Raw genomic sequence first — 17,393 nt, 5'->3', positions numbered from 1 at the left:
TAGAGCACCTGCCTAGAAATTTTAAAATCCTGAGTTCAGAGTCTGTCAGTACCACCAAAAAAGTTATTTTTAAGCCATATTTTGTTGTTGTTGTTGTTGTTATTCTTTTAATTTAAGCCAGATTTTGAAGGATGTAAAAGACAGAGACTGCTAGATTAGAAAGTAAAGCCACTGTTTATATACTAGTGTTCACCCTACTGGTGTTCAGAAGTCAGCCTAGTCGAATCAGTAGTATGTAGCTCAGGAAAGCTTCAAGACTTTCCATGAATCATCTGATCTTTTTGTACCTCACTTCTTTCCACCTTAAGAAAACTGAAAGAATTTGTTTTGTTCTAAGAATGGGAATGAATGTCCTATTTAATTATCTTTCCTTTAGCTCTTTGTTTTGCTTCCATCATGACTGGTTCCCATTAATACTATTACATGTTTTCCAGCCACAAGTATATGGTTATGATGACTTGCAGATGCTTCAGACAAGATTTCCATTGGTGAGTATGTGGGGTAGGACTTTAGAAATGAACTTTAAAATTAATGTTGGAAGGATTATCTCAAATGTTTACTTCCCAGACCTTCATACACTGCGTTTTAGCATATATTAAAGTATTGGGACTTGGAACTTGTTTTGGTGTTGAAACTTGAACCCAGTGCCTCAAATATTTTAAGCACATAACTACCACTGAGCTATACCCCCAGCCCAAATGGAATAATACAACTATTCACATACTTTCTACCAATGCCAGTTTCCTGTTCTATTTTTTGCGGTGCTGGAGATGAACCTAGGACCTCATGCATGCTAGGCAAGCATTCTTATCACTGAACTAAGTGCCCCCCACCCTCCTTTTTTCCTTTTTTTAATACAGATGGGGTCTCCTGGGCTCAAATGATCTTCCTGCCTCAGCCTCCCAAATAGCTGGGACTGCAGGCATGTGCCACTGCCCTTGGCTTGCCTGCCTTTCTCCTTCCCTTCCTTTTCCTTCTTCCATCACTCTCCTCTCTACTCTTCTGCCTCCCTTTCCCTTCCCCTACCGTCCTTGTTTTCTCAAAATAAGCTTGATGTAGACTGATGAAGGTATGGTATGTAGAACTTTGAAAATATTGTTGGTACCTATTGACCTTGATGTGTTCTCTAACACATATCTATTAGACCTTGCCTGACTCTGCTCATGGCCAGGTAGGGGGCACAGTATATGCAAGAGTAATTGGAGTTCATGCCAGGTCTAACCAGCTTAAGTGATTGTTCAATTGAAACACCCCAATGTTCTGATGGTTCTTTTCATGTGGATCTCATGCTAAGGAAAGAGTGGCATTTAATCTCTTTGCTTTTATTTCTCTGTTCTAGGATTACTACAGTATCCCGTTTCCCACACCTACCACTCCACTGACTGGGAGGGATGGTAGCCTGGCCAGCAACCCTTATTCTGGTAAGACTGGGATGGGGCTGAATAAAGGGAGATACATTGGGTTTGGAGGCAAGAAGGGCCTCATCCAGTTCGTACCATAATCAAGATCTTTGGCAGAAGTGTTGGATGAATATGATGAATCAGGGTTTGTGGATTCACAATCCTTCTAAAGGTGGACATGTGGCAGCTTTTCATCCCAATTTCTCTTGTCTCCCCATCATTTCTAGATGGTATCTTTTTATTACTAGGGATTGAACCCAGGGCCTCATGTTTGATAAGCACAAGCTCTTATCACTGAGCTATATTCCCAGCCCCTCCACATGGTAACTTAACTTGGTTTTCTCAGTCATACTCCAGGTCTTTTTTCCAGTAAGTACAGTGGTTGAACTCGCTTTCTGTAGTCTTCACAGCCTCTGTACTTAACTCACAGTGGCAGTATCATTGCCTTGGTAGGTCGTGGGTCTTTTTTTTTTTTGGCCTTACCTATTGTTATTCTCATTGACTTTCACTGATAGAGGTTTTATTTTTTATTTTGGTGGTACTGGGATTTGAACTCAGGACCTTGCACTTGCCTCACTGTACTGCTTGAACCAACCCAGCCCTTCCTCAGTGACTTTTCATTTTCTCTGGTCTAGCATGGAATATTCCCCCAAAGACGATCTGGAAGGAGGGAAGGGGTTGGAGATGAAAGAAAACAAGCTGGCAGAGAAATCATGCAAGAACTTTATTCTGGTAGCCTCTCTGCCACAGAATTGTACAGTTTATTTAACATCAGTCATCTTTTCTTTCTTTCTTTTTTTTTCGTTGTACTCAGAATTGAACCCAGGGCCATGAGCTTGCTCAGTAAATGCTCCACCATGTGAGTTATGGCCCCACTTCCTCAGGATTAGACTTGACTAGCACTATGCTAAATGTGTGCTGAGCACTGCAAAATAGAATTGCAAAGAAATGTAATTCAAGGAATTGAACTTTGAGCAGGAGTTCCTAAAATCATATGAAACCCCATTGATGTTGGAGTTAAAGAAACAAGTACATTTAGCCTCTTCTGTCATAGGTGACCTCACCAAGTTTGGCCGTGGGGATGCCTCCTCCCCAGCCCCGGCCACAACCTTGGCCCAACCCCAACAAAATCAGACGCAGACTCACCACACCACGCAGCAGACATTCCTGAACCCGGCGCTGCCTCCTGGCTACAGTTACACCAGCCTGCCATACTACACAGGGGTCCCGGGCCTCCCCAGCACCTTCCAGTATGGGCCTGCTGTGTTCCCTGTGAGTATCTGGCTTTGGTCTCTCTGCTTGTGGTTCGGGATCCTAACTCTGAACACTATCTTCAATTTCCATTTCTGACCTGGGAGGAGGTGATAGAGTTGGAATTAGTGGGATTAGAGTAGGGATTAAATGTTCTAGAATTAGCCAAAAGGCAGATATGATATCATACAGCTTTGTTCCCATCAGAATGTCATTCATTTCCTGTTACTACAGCATCTTTCCCTTTAGACTACCTCTTGACCTCACAGGTATATTCTGGAAATATTGGTAAGGATCCCATTCCACTATTGAAACTGTACCCAATCTACATCACAATAGGTTTCCACTTGAATACCCAGTCCCTTGTAGTAGGACAGGTGGGACAGATAGTATCTGTTATTTTGCTGCAGTTCTGGACTTTTGTTCTTTAGGTGGCTCCTACCTCTTCCAAGCAGCATGGTGTGAATGTCAGTGTGAACGCATCAGCCACCCCTTTCCAACAACCGAGTGGATATGGGTCTCATGGATACAACACTGGTAAGCTCTCCATGGCCCTGGCTCAGTGGTCTCTGTGGGATGTTACTGGATGAGATTCAGAAAAAGACTTGGTGTCTGAGAAAATGGGGTTGGTGAGGGTGTGCTGCTCTCTACATATAACCCTTGTTAGTTTGGCTGACTTCGTTGTCTGGGAACAGCACCAGGAAAGGAGCTTGATACTAGGACATGTGTCACTACTCATGATGGAAAAATGCTCAGGGTGTGTGTTGGCTAACCTGAACTTAGGGTGGGAAGTAGGATAAGGTCCCCAAGATGTTGCTGAGATGTCAGTGGAAGCAAGTGTTAACATGTATGGCACTGGTAGTATGAGAGTACTAAAGAGTTAAGTACTTTCATAGCTAATAAACTATGATAGATTCAGCTTAGGTTTTATTGTAGTACTACTTTTTCATATGACTCCCCTTTTTATTCCCTAGCTAGAAGACCTAAGGTACAGAGAAAAAGTAGTAGGCATGAGAATTAGACTGGGAGAATTGGACCCTTAGGTTCTTTCATTTGTCATATATGCAAAGTCTGTTTGCATATATGATGGCAGGGAGGCAAGTGTAGGAATCCTCTACACAATGTACTGGTCTAAAAGACCCCTTTTAGATCTATTCCTTTCTTCCATACCTGACATCTGTGCTCCACTTGTGGAGGGTGGGAATGAGGAAATAATCTTTGCATACAACAGTTCCATCTACTTTTTTTCAGTTACTTTTAGGTGAATATGGGGAAATGGTTATCCTAAGAGCTCTCAGTAGAGCTGGCTGAGTGGCTTAAGTGATAAGAGTGCCTGCCTAGCAAGTGTGAGGCCCTGAGTTCAGATCTCAGTGCTGCTAAAAAACAAACAAAACTGCTCTTAGCTCAGTTGCAGTTTTCATAATGATTTGAATAGAGCAGCATCTGTGTTCTCCCTTGTGGGCCCTGAGTGGGTATATTGCTTAAGATTTTCAACAAAACCTTAAGCATAGAAGGCAATAAATAGGTCTTGGGTATTAACAACCAGGTGGAGCTTTGAACTGTGCTATATAATCCAGAGTGAGTCATGATTTAAATTTTAAAAATCTTGAGAAGCCCCATTCAGATTTAATACCCCAACTCCTTGTGGCCATTCCTTACTAAGCAAGACCTTCTCTAATTCTTGGTGGTGGTAGGTGTGTGAGGGGCGGGGCTTACAAGCTTTTTGACTTTGGCCCTATTCCTAAAATACTAGATTTAATCCTTAGCTGGTATAGGTAGAAGAATTTTAAGAGGTAGGTAGTTGATGATATGAAAGAGTTGGCATATCTGGTTCTGGAAATTCTAGCTTCTTACCACCCTTAAAGACTTCAGAAACCTGTTACAACAGCCCTTTGAGAATCCCCAGTTCCCAACCCCACAGAGGACTCTTTCATTCTATTCCTCATCAACCTCTAAATTCATTTATTTTTATGTATTTGATTCCTTTTAGGAAGAAAATATCCACCCCCTTACAAGCATTTCTGGACGGCTGAGAGCTAATTTGGCCCAAGGCTGGGGGCTGTGTTTTGTGTGTGTGTATAAATTTGCACTGAAGTCTTGTTTCAGAAACCAAACCACTGAGGAGAGCCTGCTGAGCTGAGGCCATGGGCTACGTGGCTTGGGGAAATGAGTTGGTGGATACCTTCTGGGCTTTTGAACTCGCCCCTCCCCTATTTCCCTTTCCCCCATGTGTCTGACCCTGTCTTACCCATTTCAAGTTCAAGCGGTGCAGCACCTCCGAAGCATCAATGCACACACCTGCTGTTGCTTTTGATTTCTGGAAGGCATGTAGTTCCAACTTGTAACAAAAATATTTGTAGTCTTCAATAAACTGTGGTATTTCTTTAGCTAACTCTGGCGTTCTTTCCGTGCATGTCTTTCTGGACACTAGGAACCAATGTTGTATTGTGGATGAAGGGTGGAGGGTGGTCTTTTCAATCAAACCCTTACATAGCCAAAGAGCTGTTAGTGTTTCAGTACAGTGGTTTTTAAGGTGGGGGGAGGGAAAGAGCCTCAGTTTCCATCATGTTGATTGGTTGGTAAAGAAAGCCATTTGTAGAAAACCCTGGTCCCCCTTGCTTATGTCTTTACTTTTCCATTTAGATCTTCCCCTTGCCTCTGACATGAGCAGGAGGAAAAGGACAAAAATGTTTAGAGTGTCATAATGGTGAAAGGTAAAAGAGATACTGTTCAAAGCTGTTGTTAGGAAGTATCTTCTGGGGCTTAATTCCCACATCTGATTCCCAAAGCTGATTGAGATGAGATAAAACCATAAGTGATCACATTGTTGATGACTCAGGCTTTGTGGAAACTCTTCTAGCCTGGAACATTGTTCTTAGGCCTTTGATGCCTTCAGAGATTGTGGATTATTAGTTGTTTTGTACTTGTGGGTGTAGTTTAAGGATGTGTGGGAGATGTTTGGTCAGATATCCTGATTATGGAAATTCTAATCCCCACTTAAGTCCACTAACTAGTGTGCCATTAGTATTTTGTTTAGAGTGGTAACTTGAATAGTGGGACCACCCTTGGTTATTTGGAAATCAAAGTATTCAGCTGTCCTTCTATTTGTCCTCAGCCCTCTGTAGTAATTTTGTCCTGTGGAATGTAACCCAAGTTTCCCATGGATTGCAGTGCTAGCAGAGGAGTCACAGTTCTCCCTACCACCCACATTGTATTGGGAGTGGGATTGGGCAGGGCATTTGATGTTGGAAGGAAAGCAAGAGAACGCTAATCTGAGGATCTTTGTAATAACTGTAGTGAAAGGTAGGAAAACCAATATCCATTAATTTCTAGATTCTCTAATGTTTACATTGAAGCTATTACAGATACTACACGGTATTCAGTATTCTCTTTTTCATGCATTTCTAGTCCCTTCAACTCTACATACAACTTAAGGCTTCTGGACTAGAACTGGTTTTTAGTTAGCCAAGAATGAGATAAGATAGGGTTATATTAGAACTAAATTTTTGCACAGCTCTAGGATTAAGTTAATAATTTCTCTCATTTTATGTTGGCAGTCTAGCCTCGCTTTGCAAAGGTTAATCAAACAAGCTGTGGGAGCCTTTGTAGTGAAAATAAATCATTGTCTCTTTGGGCTTATCTTTAAAATGTTTTATTCAGACAGATCTTGTGCATTCCATTTCATTTTCAATTGTTCCACACAAACCTCACTAGCTTTAGCCTTTTCTGTAACTAAATTCCATATGCCTGCTACCCAGTGTTTTTCCAGATAGGCAGCTGGGGTTTGCAAAGGGAAAAAATATCCCTTAGCTCCTTAAAAGTTTCCTGCATTGTTCCCGTCTTTTAAGTGCTTTCAAAGTATATAGTTGATACTTTAGAGATGGTAGAGTGTTTTTTCCTCGATTGGTTTCTGTAGTTCTGTTTGTTTGAGGCAGGGTTTTACTGTATAGCCCAGGTTGGCCTAAAACTCACAATGTAGCCCAGGCTAGTTTTGAAATCTCAGTCCTCCTGCCTCTGCCTCTGCCTCTGCCTCTCAAGTGCTGGGATTACAGGTGTGTACCACCTTGCCTGGCTTGTAGTTTTTTTTCCTAGTTGGTGTTTGCTCTTCCCTGAAACTCTCTGGATTTAAAACGTGGGAGGGTTTCCCAGATGAAGATGCCACTTCCTTTTCCTGTTTGTTTTTTTTGGTGCTAGGGCTCAAACCCAGGGTCTCATACTTATTTGCCAAGTGCTCTACCATTGAGCTAAATCCCCAACCCCTCTCTTCTATTGGGAAGATTCTAACGTGATTATCCCATGTGAACATAACTTCTGAAGGCTGCCTTTGTCTTAATCGGTTAGATTTGGGTTCTGGAGTTTGAAGTGGGGACTGCTGTTGAGTTATGAGTGAGTGGAAGATTATCTAATTTGTTATTTGGTCACTACTACAGTACTTCTAAAAAACTTCCATGAAAGTGCTCCTAATATCAGAAGGAATATGTATCTCTGACAGGAAGTATCCAAGGCCATAGACAGAAATGTAATTTTTCTGATTTCATTTTATCTTCATGAGAACTAACGTCTTTTAAAAATCATGATTTAATTTCTTAGTTAAATTACTTATTTCTCAAATCTTTAAATGTGTCTAACTAGATTATCCCATGGCTTTTCCTATCTCCTTGGTCCATTACCCCATATTCCAAGAGGAATAGTGTAGTAATATGTATTTTAGTTTGAGGAGAACAAAATAAAATGAAGGGTTAATACTACTTTTGTTTCCTTAATGCTGTAATGGTAATAGGGAATTTTTCAACAGGAAACATGAGTTGGGGTATGGGTGAGTTTCAGTTTCATAGAGAAGCTGAAGTTGTAACATAAATGATGTACAGTTTCTGTGTTCTACATAGGTTATAGGAGATAGTCTATGCCATCAGTTCTTGGCCTTTTGGCTGAGATCAAGTGTAGGAGATAGTCTCTCCCTTCCTATCTCTTCCCCCTCCTCCACACTGCTGAAGTTGTGTAAATGGAAATTCATCTTTGTGCCACCAGTCCCTTTAAATTACACGGACATAGCCTAGAAACTCCATGATTTGGAGAGGCTAGACTAAGTGATTTAAGGCTCTGAGAATAAGAATACGCTTATGGACTGAAATGGACTGCTTCTGTACCTTCAAAAGTGTTGCTTGGACGGAAGGTGTGGCTCAAGTGGTAGAGTGCCTGAGTTCGAACTCCAGTCCCATCAAAAAGAACTTCAGAACAGAAAGAGCTAGACTACTCAAGTCTTCAGGGGCAGGACTGACTGGAGTTTTGAATGGATTGATTTGAAATGGATATTAAATTTATTATATTCTGTTTGGCTTTGGCACAGGTGTTTTGAGATCGTATATATGCTTGCTTCCCTCAAAAAACATCTCACCTTGCTGTCTCTTATATAGACTCCACATATATCTGGAAAGGGCAAAAGACCCTGCAGGGAACCTTTGTGCTATGTCTCAGAACTGACTTGAAGGTAGAAAAACAGACCAAAATTCCCTTGCAGTGCTGTAACTAGAAAGTCTACAGACATCACTTCATCCTTGGAAAAAAGACCAGGCAGCTAGCTGAGCTAATCCTCCTGTCTTTTTCCTCCTCCCCCAGGTGTATCAGTCACCTCCAGTAACACGGGCGTGCCAGATATCTCGGGTTCTGTGTACTCCAAAACCCAGGTAGGTGCCTGGCTCTGGGTGGAAGTGGAAAAAGAGAGATGGACATAAAGGAGTTGGAGTTGCAGTTTTAGAAAAACAGTGGGTGAGAAAACCCTAGGAGAGGTGCCAGAAACCAGTTCTACCTTTTCTAAATGAATGGTCTCTAGACCAGTTTCTCTAGGAGTTTAAATTTAGCCCTCTTATTGGATGCTGGTGGCTCACGCCTGTAATCCTAGCTACTTAGGAGAGAGAGATCAGGGAGATCATGGTTCGAAGCCAGGTCGGACAAATAGTTCGAGAGACCCTATCTCAAAAAAACACTTCACAAAGGGCTGGTGGAGTGGTTCAAGGTATAGGCCTTGAGTTCAAGCCCCAGTACTGGAAAAAAAAAATTAGCCCTTTGAGAAAAACGAGAGAAATGTCATAGGAAGGTGAGGTGTTGTAGTGTGATGTTATTTGCTGTACAGCTGTCTTGGCTTTTTTACCTACTTACTCTCAACCTTATTCATAACTTTCTAAGCGAACAAATGCGGGAATTCAAGGAAACTAGTTCATTCCAATTTTTGTGGTAAATCTAACAGAGTGGGAAAGGAAACAACCTAGTACTTAGGTGAAGTATTTGTTACTGAGTTATTCATGGTTATGTTTTGTTGTTTTTATCACCCATTACCATAAATTTGTTGTAAAGTATTAAGGACTTTGAAGAAGAACTTCAAAGCCAAGAACTTTTGTTTTTTTTTTTCATTTTTGGCAGTACTGGGTCTTGAGCTCAGGATCTTGTACTTGAGCCACCTGAGCCATGCTCTCATTCATTTTTGCTTTTTAGTGTTTTTTTAGGTAGGGTCTCATGCTTTTGCCCAGGCTAGGCTCCGACCTTTGCCTCCTGAGTAGCTAGGATTATAGGCGTGAGCCACCATGCTTGCCCCTATTTGTTTCTTTTGAAATATGCAAGAAGTTTTAATTTCTACCTGGGGCAGGGATGCCAAAGCTAGTTGGCAAATTTTCATATGTCATTATAGAGCATTAGACTTTATGAAATGCTTTCCTCCTGTTTGATTCTTAGAACAGAGTGGTTCAGTAGCATACCTGTTTTATGTATGAGGAAACTAAGGCTGAGAGATTGAGTAATTTGCCTAGGATCATTAAAGGGCAGCGTGAGACTAAGACTTTTGAATATCTAGATGACTTCAGATGCAGTGTTCCTTCTGACCATGCTGTTTTCTGAGGGTAGTGGAGCTTGGGCTCAGAAACTCTAAGGATTCTTTTGCTGATCCCTTTACTTTTTCTCCTCCTGCCTGCTGGGTAGCAGTCCTTTGAGAAACAAGGGTTTCATTCCGGTACTCCTGCTGCCTCCTTCAACTTGCCTTCAGCCCTAGGAAGTGGAGGGCCCATCAATCCAGCTACAGCTGCTGCCTACCCACCTGCCCCCTTTATGCACATTCTGACCCCCCATCAGCAGCCGCATTCCCAGATCCTACACCATCACCTGCAGCAGGATGGCCAGGTAATAGCCCTCCCCCCTCTCTCCATTTCTTTCCTCTTCCTTCCTATCCCTTAAAACTGCCTCCCCTTTTCTTACCCTTCCTCACCACCACCTTCACCCAATCCTTCCCAGTGCCAGCCAGGGGCACACAGCACATACAGACACAAGCGCACATAACATAAGCAGCTGGCAAAGAAAATGTCAGAGAATGGGCCAGATTGAAACCCATTTTGCCCAGTTCCTTTGGGACCTTTCTCCTCCACCTCCTCCCATGGCACAATTGTCCTCATCCCATCAGACCTGGGTCACACCTTCCCTCTTACCTCTCCCAGCCTTCCCCCTTCCCTGACATTATAGCTTTCCCTTCTAAAGGTGGAGTTCTATTGTCAAAGTTTGTCCCTTTATTTTCCATATATCCTGGTTCTGCCTCAGCTACCATATTTGCAGATGATTCTCTGTTGCCAGCGCCAGCAGGAGGAGCAGGTAATGAAACTGAATGATATGCTTGAACCCACTCCTTTTTAGTCCCCATTTCACCTCCACAGCCTCAGATAACTTGAAAAGACTGAGCGGTCACAAATCGGGATACACAAACACAAAACACTTTGCTGAACTCTCTGGCCTCCCCATCCTCTCTCCTTTTCCCCTTACCTCATCACCCTCTTTATCTTTCCCCTTCCCCAACTCTGGAGAACACTTGGTAACCAGATTGGAAAAGATTCATGGGGCAGCATCTGGAGCCTGAAATCTCAGACTGTATCTCTGCCTTGCCTGAATTGGGCTCACAGATGTGATGTGTGGTGTTGGGCAGACCTGTGGGGTAGTGCAAAAAAACCTCTCAAGAGCTCCATCGTAGGTGACTGGGGAGCTAGAATAAGTTCTTCCTTCCTTTCAAAGGTAGCTTTCCAAATTTCATGGAGATTAATGAAAATGGAATCACCTTGTGATCACTCATCTCCAAGAAGCCATAATTCTCATAGTTGCTTTTTTTTTCCCCCCCCAGATGGTGGTGGTGGGGGGAGTGGAAAAAAGTGTAATTGAACAGGAGAAGAACAGATTCACTAGATTATCTGCAAAAACATCTTGTCTTCTTTTCATTTTTCCCCTATTTAAAAATCAAAATGCCTTCTTGGTTTTAAGAGAGGAGCTCTACTAGTTATGGAGACCAAATTTTCTGTGGTTGAGAAGTAAATTTCATAGTAGGTTCTAAGCAAAGGGAATGAGAGAGCAAGACAGTTTGCACATCTCCATCTGAAGATGTTACAGATTGGACCCACTAACTAGACACCTTTCTCCTCCCCATCATCCTCCCATTCCCCTGCAGACGGGCAGCGGGCAACGTAGCCAGACCAGCTCCATCCCGCAGAAGCCCCAGACCAACAAGTCTGCCTACAACAGCTACAGCTGGGGGGCCAACTGAGGCCCTGACCCTCTTCTCCCGGTCCCATCTTCTGAGAGGGCTTCTCAGCCTGGAAACTATGGAAGCAGCATCAAAGAGAGAAAGGAATGTGGGGGGATTCTGCTGCCTCCCACCCTCAGCGGCCCACCCCACGCCTCAGCTTCATGTCTGTCCCATTCCCATACCATCCCCACCCTGTTGTATGTATTATAGGATTTGTATTTTCTCCTTTTTTTTTCCTTCCTTTCCTCTTCCTCCTCCCTCCTTGCATTCAAGATTATGAAACTTTGCTATGGGCCCTGCCCTTCCTTCACTTCTTCCTGTTCACCCTGGTGGTGTATGGGTGAGGTGGGGAGGGAGGGGACCCCCAAATATATATCAGCCCAACAGCCCTAAGTCTCCTCCTTTATTATTAGGAAAACAAAACAACAAAAAATGCGTCATGAATATGAACAGCATTGTCAGATGAATTAGTTGAAGTGGTTTTTTTTTGTTGTTTTTTTTTTTGTTTGTTTGTTTTTGTACTGTGTCCTCAAATTTAATGGATTAATGTGTCTTGTATATATAAAACAAAAACCTCTACCTTCAGCCTCTGCCCATTCTTGCTCCGTCTAGGATATCCTCAGTCTCGTCGATGACCAGCTTGGTGAATAAGTATTACCGTATCAACTGGGCCTCTAGCAGGCCCCGAAGGCAGTGGAATAAAATGAAATCTTTGCCCTTTAAGAACTACTCTGACCTTAATGTGCTAGTATTTTGCCCTTCAAGGGATTCCCTTTCCTTCGTCCCTAAGAGTTCCACAACCTGTGCAACTGGAAAGAACTACCACAGATCTTCGTTTCCTCCAGAAACTGCCACATCTACAGCAAGTTTAAGACAGTGAAGGGAGAGGGATAGAAATTGGATGGAAAAGGGGGAGGATTAAGAAGGAACTGAGAACATTTCAAAGAATGAAATGGCTTTATGGAGTCTTAACTATGATCTGGATGGGTCCAGGCAAATAAAACAATTTGAGGGCAACATTTACTGTTGGTTGACAAAACTAAAGTTTGGGGCCATTTCCATCACTAGTACACTACAGTAAGTACTTCTTGTTTCTTGAGTATTTTCATGTGGTTTAGGTTATATTCAATCCCTTGAAAGGAGGAGTCTGGAACAAGATCTTGGGTGCTAGGAGAGGCTTTGAAAGTCAATAATGTGGAAAAAGGATTTTTTCATTTTTACTGTACAGAGGTTTGAATTTGGGAACTTGTGCTTTGTAGACAAGCACTCTACCACTTAATCTATGCCCGTAATCCAGATTGTAATTATTTTGTTAGTCAAGTGTATTAGGAAAGGTACACACTTTCAAGACTGGAAACATCATCTTTAGATAAGAGAAGAATGACCAGTTTCTTTTTTTGAAAGAGGGTCAGGCTATCTTGCCTAGTCTTGCTTCCAAGTCCTGGGCTCAAGAGATCTTCCTATTTATCATTCCCAGTGATTGGGACTTATAGAGGTTTGAACAGTCTCCTACTTACTAGGCAGGTGGCTTTTCCACCTGAGCAAGGCCCCCAACCCTTTTTTGCTGCAGTTATTTTTTGGATAGAGTCTTGTGTGTTTTGCCTGGGAGCCCCCTGAGACCGAGATCCTCCTATCCATACCGTAGCTAGGGCCACAGGTATGCACAATCACGCCGGCCTTGTTGAGATGGGATTGGGGGATAGTGTCTATAGCTTTACCCTGGTAGGCCTCGAACAGGGATCCTCCTTATCTCCGCCTCCCAAATAGCTGGGATTACAGACACCCGGCCTTCAAAAAAGTCTTCGCGCCCCTAATTTGATCCTCCTTAGGATGCCTCACTGAATTCTCCCTGGCTAGCCTACAAATCTTGCTAGTTGCAGATCCTGATTAGAAAAAATTAGGATTCTTTATGGCGGTGACTGACTCCCTAGTAGCTGGAAAGATGAATTATACGCGTCCCCATGTCTTTATTCAGCGATGGGGAACTCATACTTTAAGGAGTTTTGTAAAACACTTTGTCCATCTAACATTAGAAGTCACCCACGTCGGTCTAGAAACATACGCGACCTGGGAAAGCAGCGAGGTGGCTTCTGCTGTGTGGGTATTCGTCCCTGAGTGTCAGTGCGGTGTGAGCAAAGGCCTGGGGCCAGTCCATTCGTGCAACTGGGGTGCCCTCTGGTGGTCATCGGGGACCATCCTGAATCAAATCCTAGAAACTTCGTTTTGGGCCAGACAGGGAGTTGGACAGAAAATCAAACTAGGAGGGAGATGATCATAGGAAAATAAGAACTCGGCACGCCTGCCCCCGACAGGAAACTGAAGAGTTGGACGCACTAGGACCTTTCAAATTTAAGAAGCCCCTCCTCCACTTCCTCGTCTGGCTTACGTTCGTTTTACGACAGTGCCGCATCGCAGTCTTACTTTTCGGCAGCGTGAGCTGACGCCGCTCTCAATTTCCGATAGCGTAGCGAGACTCTACCCTGGTGCGAATGAACTGCTGAAGGGGTTCAAAGGTTCGAGTCCCACTATGGGAATGAGCCTTTTTGACCTCTTTCGGGGCTTTTTCGGTTTTTCTGGACCTCGGAGGTGAGAGTAGTTCTGGGATGGACAAGGGAGGAGGGTGTTCTGGGGAGAGCTTGACCCTTTTACTCTATTTTTGTAAAAACTTCCTCTCCCCTCTCCTGCGGAGAGAACATAAGTCGCAACACTGAGCAGTTCCGCGCAACAGTAACCAAGGCAGTCGTTAAGAGGAGAAACCGCAATCTAAGCCTTTGTCCAACCTGGAGTGATGCAATAGAGACCTGGGTGGGGAAGACAATGTGGGGAGGGGGTCTGGGGAAATAGGACAGGAGCAAGTATGCAGGACCTTGGGAGGTAGGGGAGGGGCTGGGGGAGGAGTTAGGAGGACAAACTTTGATAAAAATGAAACAAAACAAAAACAAAACTGAGAAGAATCAGCTGTTACGTTTTGACTTGTAGCCAGTTCTCCAACATTGTCCTCAGCTTCCCATTTTGCCACCTATGCGCTGATTTTATGGCTTAAGTAGTGCTCAAATCCTGGTGCCTTATCTGCCTCCATCCTCAGCCACAGAGATCCCTTTTTTGGAGGGATGACTCGAGATGAAGATGAGGATGATGAGGAAGAGGAAGGAGGAGCCACGTGGGGTTCTTGGAACCCAAGGTTTGATGGTTCCCAGCCCCCAGATGAATTTGGCTTCAGCTTCAGCCCAGGAGGAGGGATGCGTTTCCACAATAACTTCGGTTTTGATGACCTAGTACGGGATTTCAATAGCATCTTCAGCGAGATGGGAGCCTGGACCTTGCCTTCCCACCCTCCTGGTGTGTGCATTTCCCTGAGGAAGAACCTATGGTTTTCTAGTGGGTTTGGTGGGTGAAATAAGGAGCCTGGGGGGAGTAGTTAGGGATATAAAGTGTGAGACAACTGATGATTTCAGGAAGATTTAAAGGGTCCAAGTCCTTTCCCACCCCAGCATCCTCCTGCCACCTTTCTACAGAACTTCCAGGTCCTGAGGCAGAGACACCTGGTGAGAGGCTGCGGGAGGGGCAGACACTTCGGGACTCAATGCTTAAATACCCAGATAGTCACCAACCCAGGATCTTTGGGGGGGTCTTGGAGAGTGATGCAAGACCTGAATCCCCAAAACCAGCGCCAGACTGGGGGTCCCAGAGACCTTTTCATAGGGTGAGTACTCCATCTGGGCCTAAAGTGAGAGTCTGTGAGAGAGCACTAATAAAGTACAGTGACTAGAATCCTTGTTGGAATCTGATAGACAGGTTTTGGAATTCTAGCCCCTCCATTTAGTCTATTTAACTGATTTTCAGCAGTGCTGGGGATGGTACCCAAAGCCTCATGCAGGCTAGGCAAGTGGTCTACCATTAGCCTCTGTTCTGAGCCCCTGTTTTCTATATTAAGCTTTTTGTAGGATTTTCTTTTGAGGAAAATAGGAATTCTACTCTTAACAAAAATTACTGATCTAGATGATTCTTGGATAAGGCAAGCTTGCCAAGGGAGGACAGATGCATATCATTTCAGGAAAGCTTTTTGGTAGAAGGGTATATAAAACAACCAGGAGGAAGGAATGAATAGATGAATAAAGCTATCCTAAATGGAATTATTTCTCTTGGGAAAAGGGGGTTTTGGAATTTGGGAGTAGTTTGTGGTCTATGACCCTTCAAGTTTCAGATTGAAAGGTGTCTTTTTACCTGCTATGTATGGCTTCTTCTACAGTTTGATGATATGTGGCCTGTGACTCCCCTTCCTAGAGCCAGAGAGGACAATGGTGAGTCTAGAGGGAAGGGACATTTGCCGTCCATCTGTTACTCTCCCAAACTTCTGCCTGTTAGTTCCTTCCTTCCCTTCCTCCCCTCCCTCCCTCCATCCCTCCCCCACTTTCCTTCCTTCCCTTTCTTTTCTTTTCTTTTCTTCCCTCCCTCCCTTCTTTCAGCAGATGCTCTGCCATTTGAGCCAAACCTCCTTGACTACTTTTATTATTTATTTGTTTTTGGTGGTACTTGGGTTTGAACTCAGGTCCTCACATTTGCTAGGCAGGCCTGCCTGTTCTTTCTCCCTGAAATTTCTTCTGCTATACTTGTCTATTCCCCCACCCCCAACTACAACTCTGTCTATTGGTTCTTCATCTCTCTGCCCTTCCAGATCTTGATTCCCAGGTTTCCCAGGAGGGTCTCGGTCCAGTTCTACAGCCCCAGCCCAAATCCTATTTCAAGAGCATCTCTGTGACCAAGATCATTAAACCAGATGGGGTGAGTTGCAAGACAGGCACAGAGGAACTGCGGACAGGGAATACCCTGGAAAGAGAAGCCTGTGTAAAGTAACACTGAACTCACCTTTAGTGATATTAGGAATATGATGGGGGCTTCTTATAGATAGTGGAGGAGCACCGGACTGTGGTGGACAGTGAGGGCCGGAGAGAGAGCACAATAACTCATCAAGAAGCGGATGGCAGTCCAAGAGGTGGTAAGTTAAGAGTATGAATCGAAGAAGCCCATTACTTAACTCCTTGGGGAAAGAACACTCTTACCTTGTACCTTTTACTAGTATTTTTCTCTTTTGCCTCTGGTCAGTCTTTTTCATTTAGTCTATCAATGTGTATGACTCTCTTCTTCAGAATCACCAAGATCTCCAGCTCTGGATGATGCCTTTTCCATCCTGGATTTATTCCTGGGACGTTGGTTTCGGTCCCGGTAGCTTTGTTAACCATCAGAAGCACCAGGTCCTTTCCATTGCCCACTATCAGTAAGCTTAGCTTCTTCTGTCACCTCAGGGGCTTGGGTGTGTGGAACAGTAAATTGGGGTATGTCAGTCTGTTACTCACTCAAACTGATCAATAAAACCTTTATTTATGCTAAAGGTCTTGGTCTTGGTTTTGTCAAGGCTGCTTCACTTTCCAGAACCATCTAGGGCTTCCTAAACTATCTTGGCCTATAGTCTCTTTATTTTTTAACTTTTTGTTCTACTTCCAAAACCTGATTTAATAAATAAGAGTCAGATCCTTGGCTGGCATTGTGACTCAAGTGATAAGAGTTGCTTAGCAAGCACAAGGCCCTGAGTTCAAACTCTAGTACTGCCAAAAATAAGATTCAGGCACCAGCAGAAAACGATTTTCTTACTGGGGACATAACTAGAGATAATTCCAGTAACATTTCTAGAAAGGGGTACATCAGATTAAAAAAAAAAAAAGGGTGTATGTGTGGAGGGAGGGGATGACTGCTTCTTTCAGTGTAGGACCTCTAAAGATAGTTCATAAGATGATGTGAAAAAATACATGGACAGATACTACTTTACTGGATTTTTTTTTAATGTAAGAAAAAGTATAACTAGCACAAATATGACTATATTGTTTTTCATTAAAAAGTCTTTTTAGGTAGTTTTCAACCTCTCTGAGGTGACCCATTTTCACCTCTACAAATGTCTTTTCTAGTCTAATAAAATACTTTTTACTAAAACAAAACAGACAAAAAAACCAAAAACACCTTTGTAATTAGGCTTAAACTTTTTAACAGCAACATGGATTTTAGTGGTGGTGCACACCTATGATCCCAGCCCTTGGGAGGCTGAGACAGGAGGATCGAGAGTTTAAGGCCAGCCTGGGCTACATAGCAAGACCCTGTCTCAAAAAAAAAAAAAAAAAAATCTTTTTAGCACTATGGTTAAG

The 17,393-nt window shown here is 43.4% G+C and overlaps 2 protein-coding genes and 1 non-coding gene across 31 annotated transcripts in view; all 3 read left to right on the top strand.

The window, feature by feature from the left end:
* The window catches only part of Ubap2l (ubiquitin associated protein 2 like), a 49,357-nt gene extending 37,135 nt beyond the window's left edge, over positions 1 to 12,222 (top strand). For 5 of the 29 annotated variants that reach the window (XM_074047978.1, XM_074047986.1, XM_020166230.2 and 2 more), the window contains 8 exons: positions 435 to 488; positions 1,340 to 1,421; positions 2,455 to 2,672; positions 3,083 to 3,188; positions 8,268 to 8,335; positions 9,621 to 9,818; positions 10,230 to 10,280; positions 11,122 to 11,778. In XM_074047978.1, coding sequence (XP_073904079.1) covers positions 435 to 488; positions 1,340 to 1,421; positions 2,455 to 2,672; positions 3,083 to 3,188; positions 8,268 to 8,335; positions 9,621 to 9,818; positions 10,230 to 10,280; positions 11,122 to 11,217 — 873 coding nt within the window. In that variant the 3' untranslated portion in view covers positions 11,218 to 11,778. Of the gene's footprint in view, positions 1 to 434; positions 489 to 1,339; positions 1,422 to 2,454; positions 2,673 to 3,082; positions 3,189 to 4,641; positions 5,044 to 8,267; positions 8,336 to 9,620; positions 9,819 to 10,229; positions 10,281 to 11,121; positions 11,779 to 11,811 lie in introns of those variants that run through there. The other 24 variants (XM_020166241.2, XM_074047999.1, XM_074047991.1 and 21 more) reach the window with 8 other exon arrangements.
* On the top strand, positions 1,130 to 1,261 carry LOC141414462 (small nucleolar RNA SNORA58). Its single transcript, XR_012439490.1, has one exon. It is a non-coding gene; the product is annotated as a small nucleolar RNA SNORA58 (small nucleolar RNA).
* A 1,395-nt stretch (positions 12,223 to 13,617) lies between the features above and the next one.
* On the top strand, positions 13,618 to 16,588 carry Hax1 (HCLS1 associated protein X-1). Its single transcript, XM_020166123.2, has 7 exons — positions 13,618 to 13,785; positions 14,285 to 14,538; positions 14,715 to 14,902; positions 15,449 to 15,500; positions 15,875 to 15,981; positions 16,105 to 16,195; positions 16,347 to 16,588. The coding sequence occupies exons 1-7, from the start codon at positions 13,727 to 13,729 to the stop codon at positions 16,424 to 16,426; spliced, it is 831 nt and encodes a 276-aa protein (XP_020021712.2). The 5' UTR covers positions 13,618 to 13,726; the 3' UTR covers positions 16,427 to 16,588.
* Positions 16,589 to 17,393: the final 805 nt, after the last annotated feature.

This window comes from Castor canadensis, chromosome 11 (assembly GCF_047511655.1).
Source record: "Castor canadensis chromosome 11, mCasCan1.hap1v2, whole genome shotgun sequence".
Lineage (NCBI taxonomy): Eukaryota > Metazoa > Chordata > Mammalia > Rodentia > Castoridae > Castor > Castor canadensis.
Note: the sequence above shows the minus strand (reverse complement) of the source record. Positions and strands in the feature narration are given on the sequence as shown.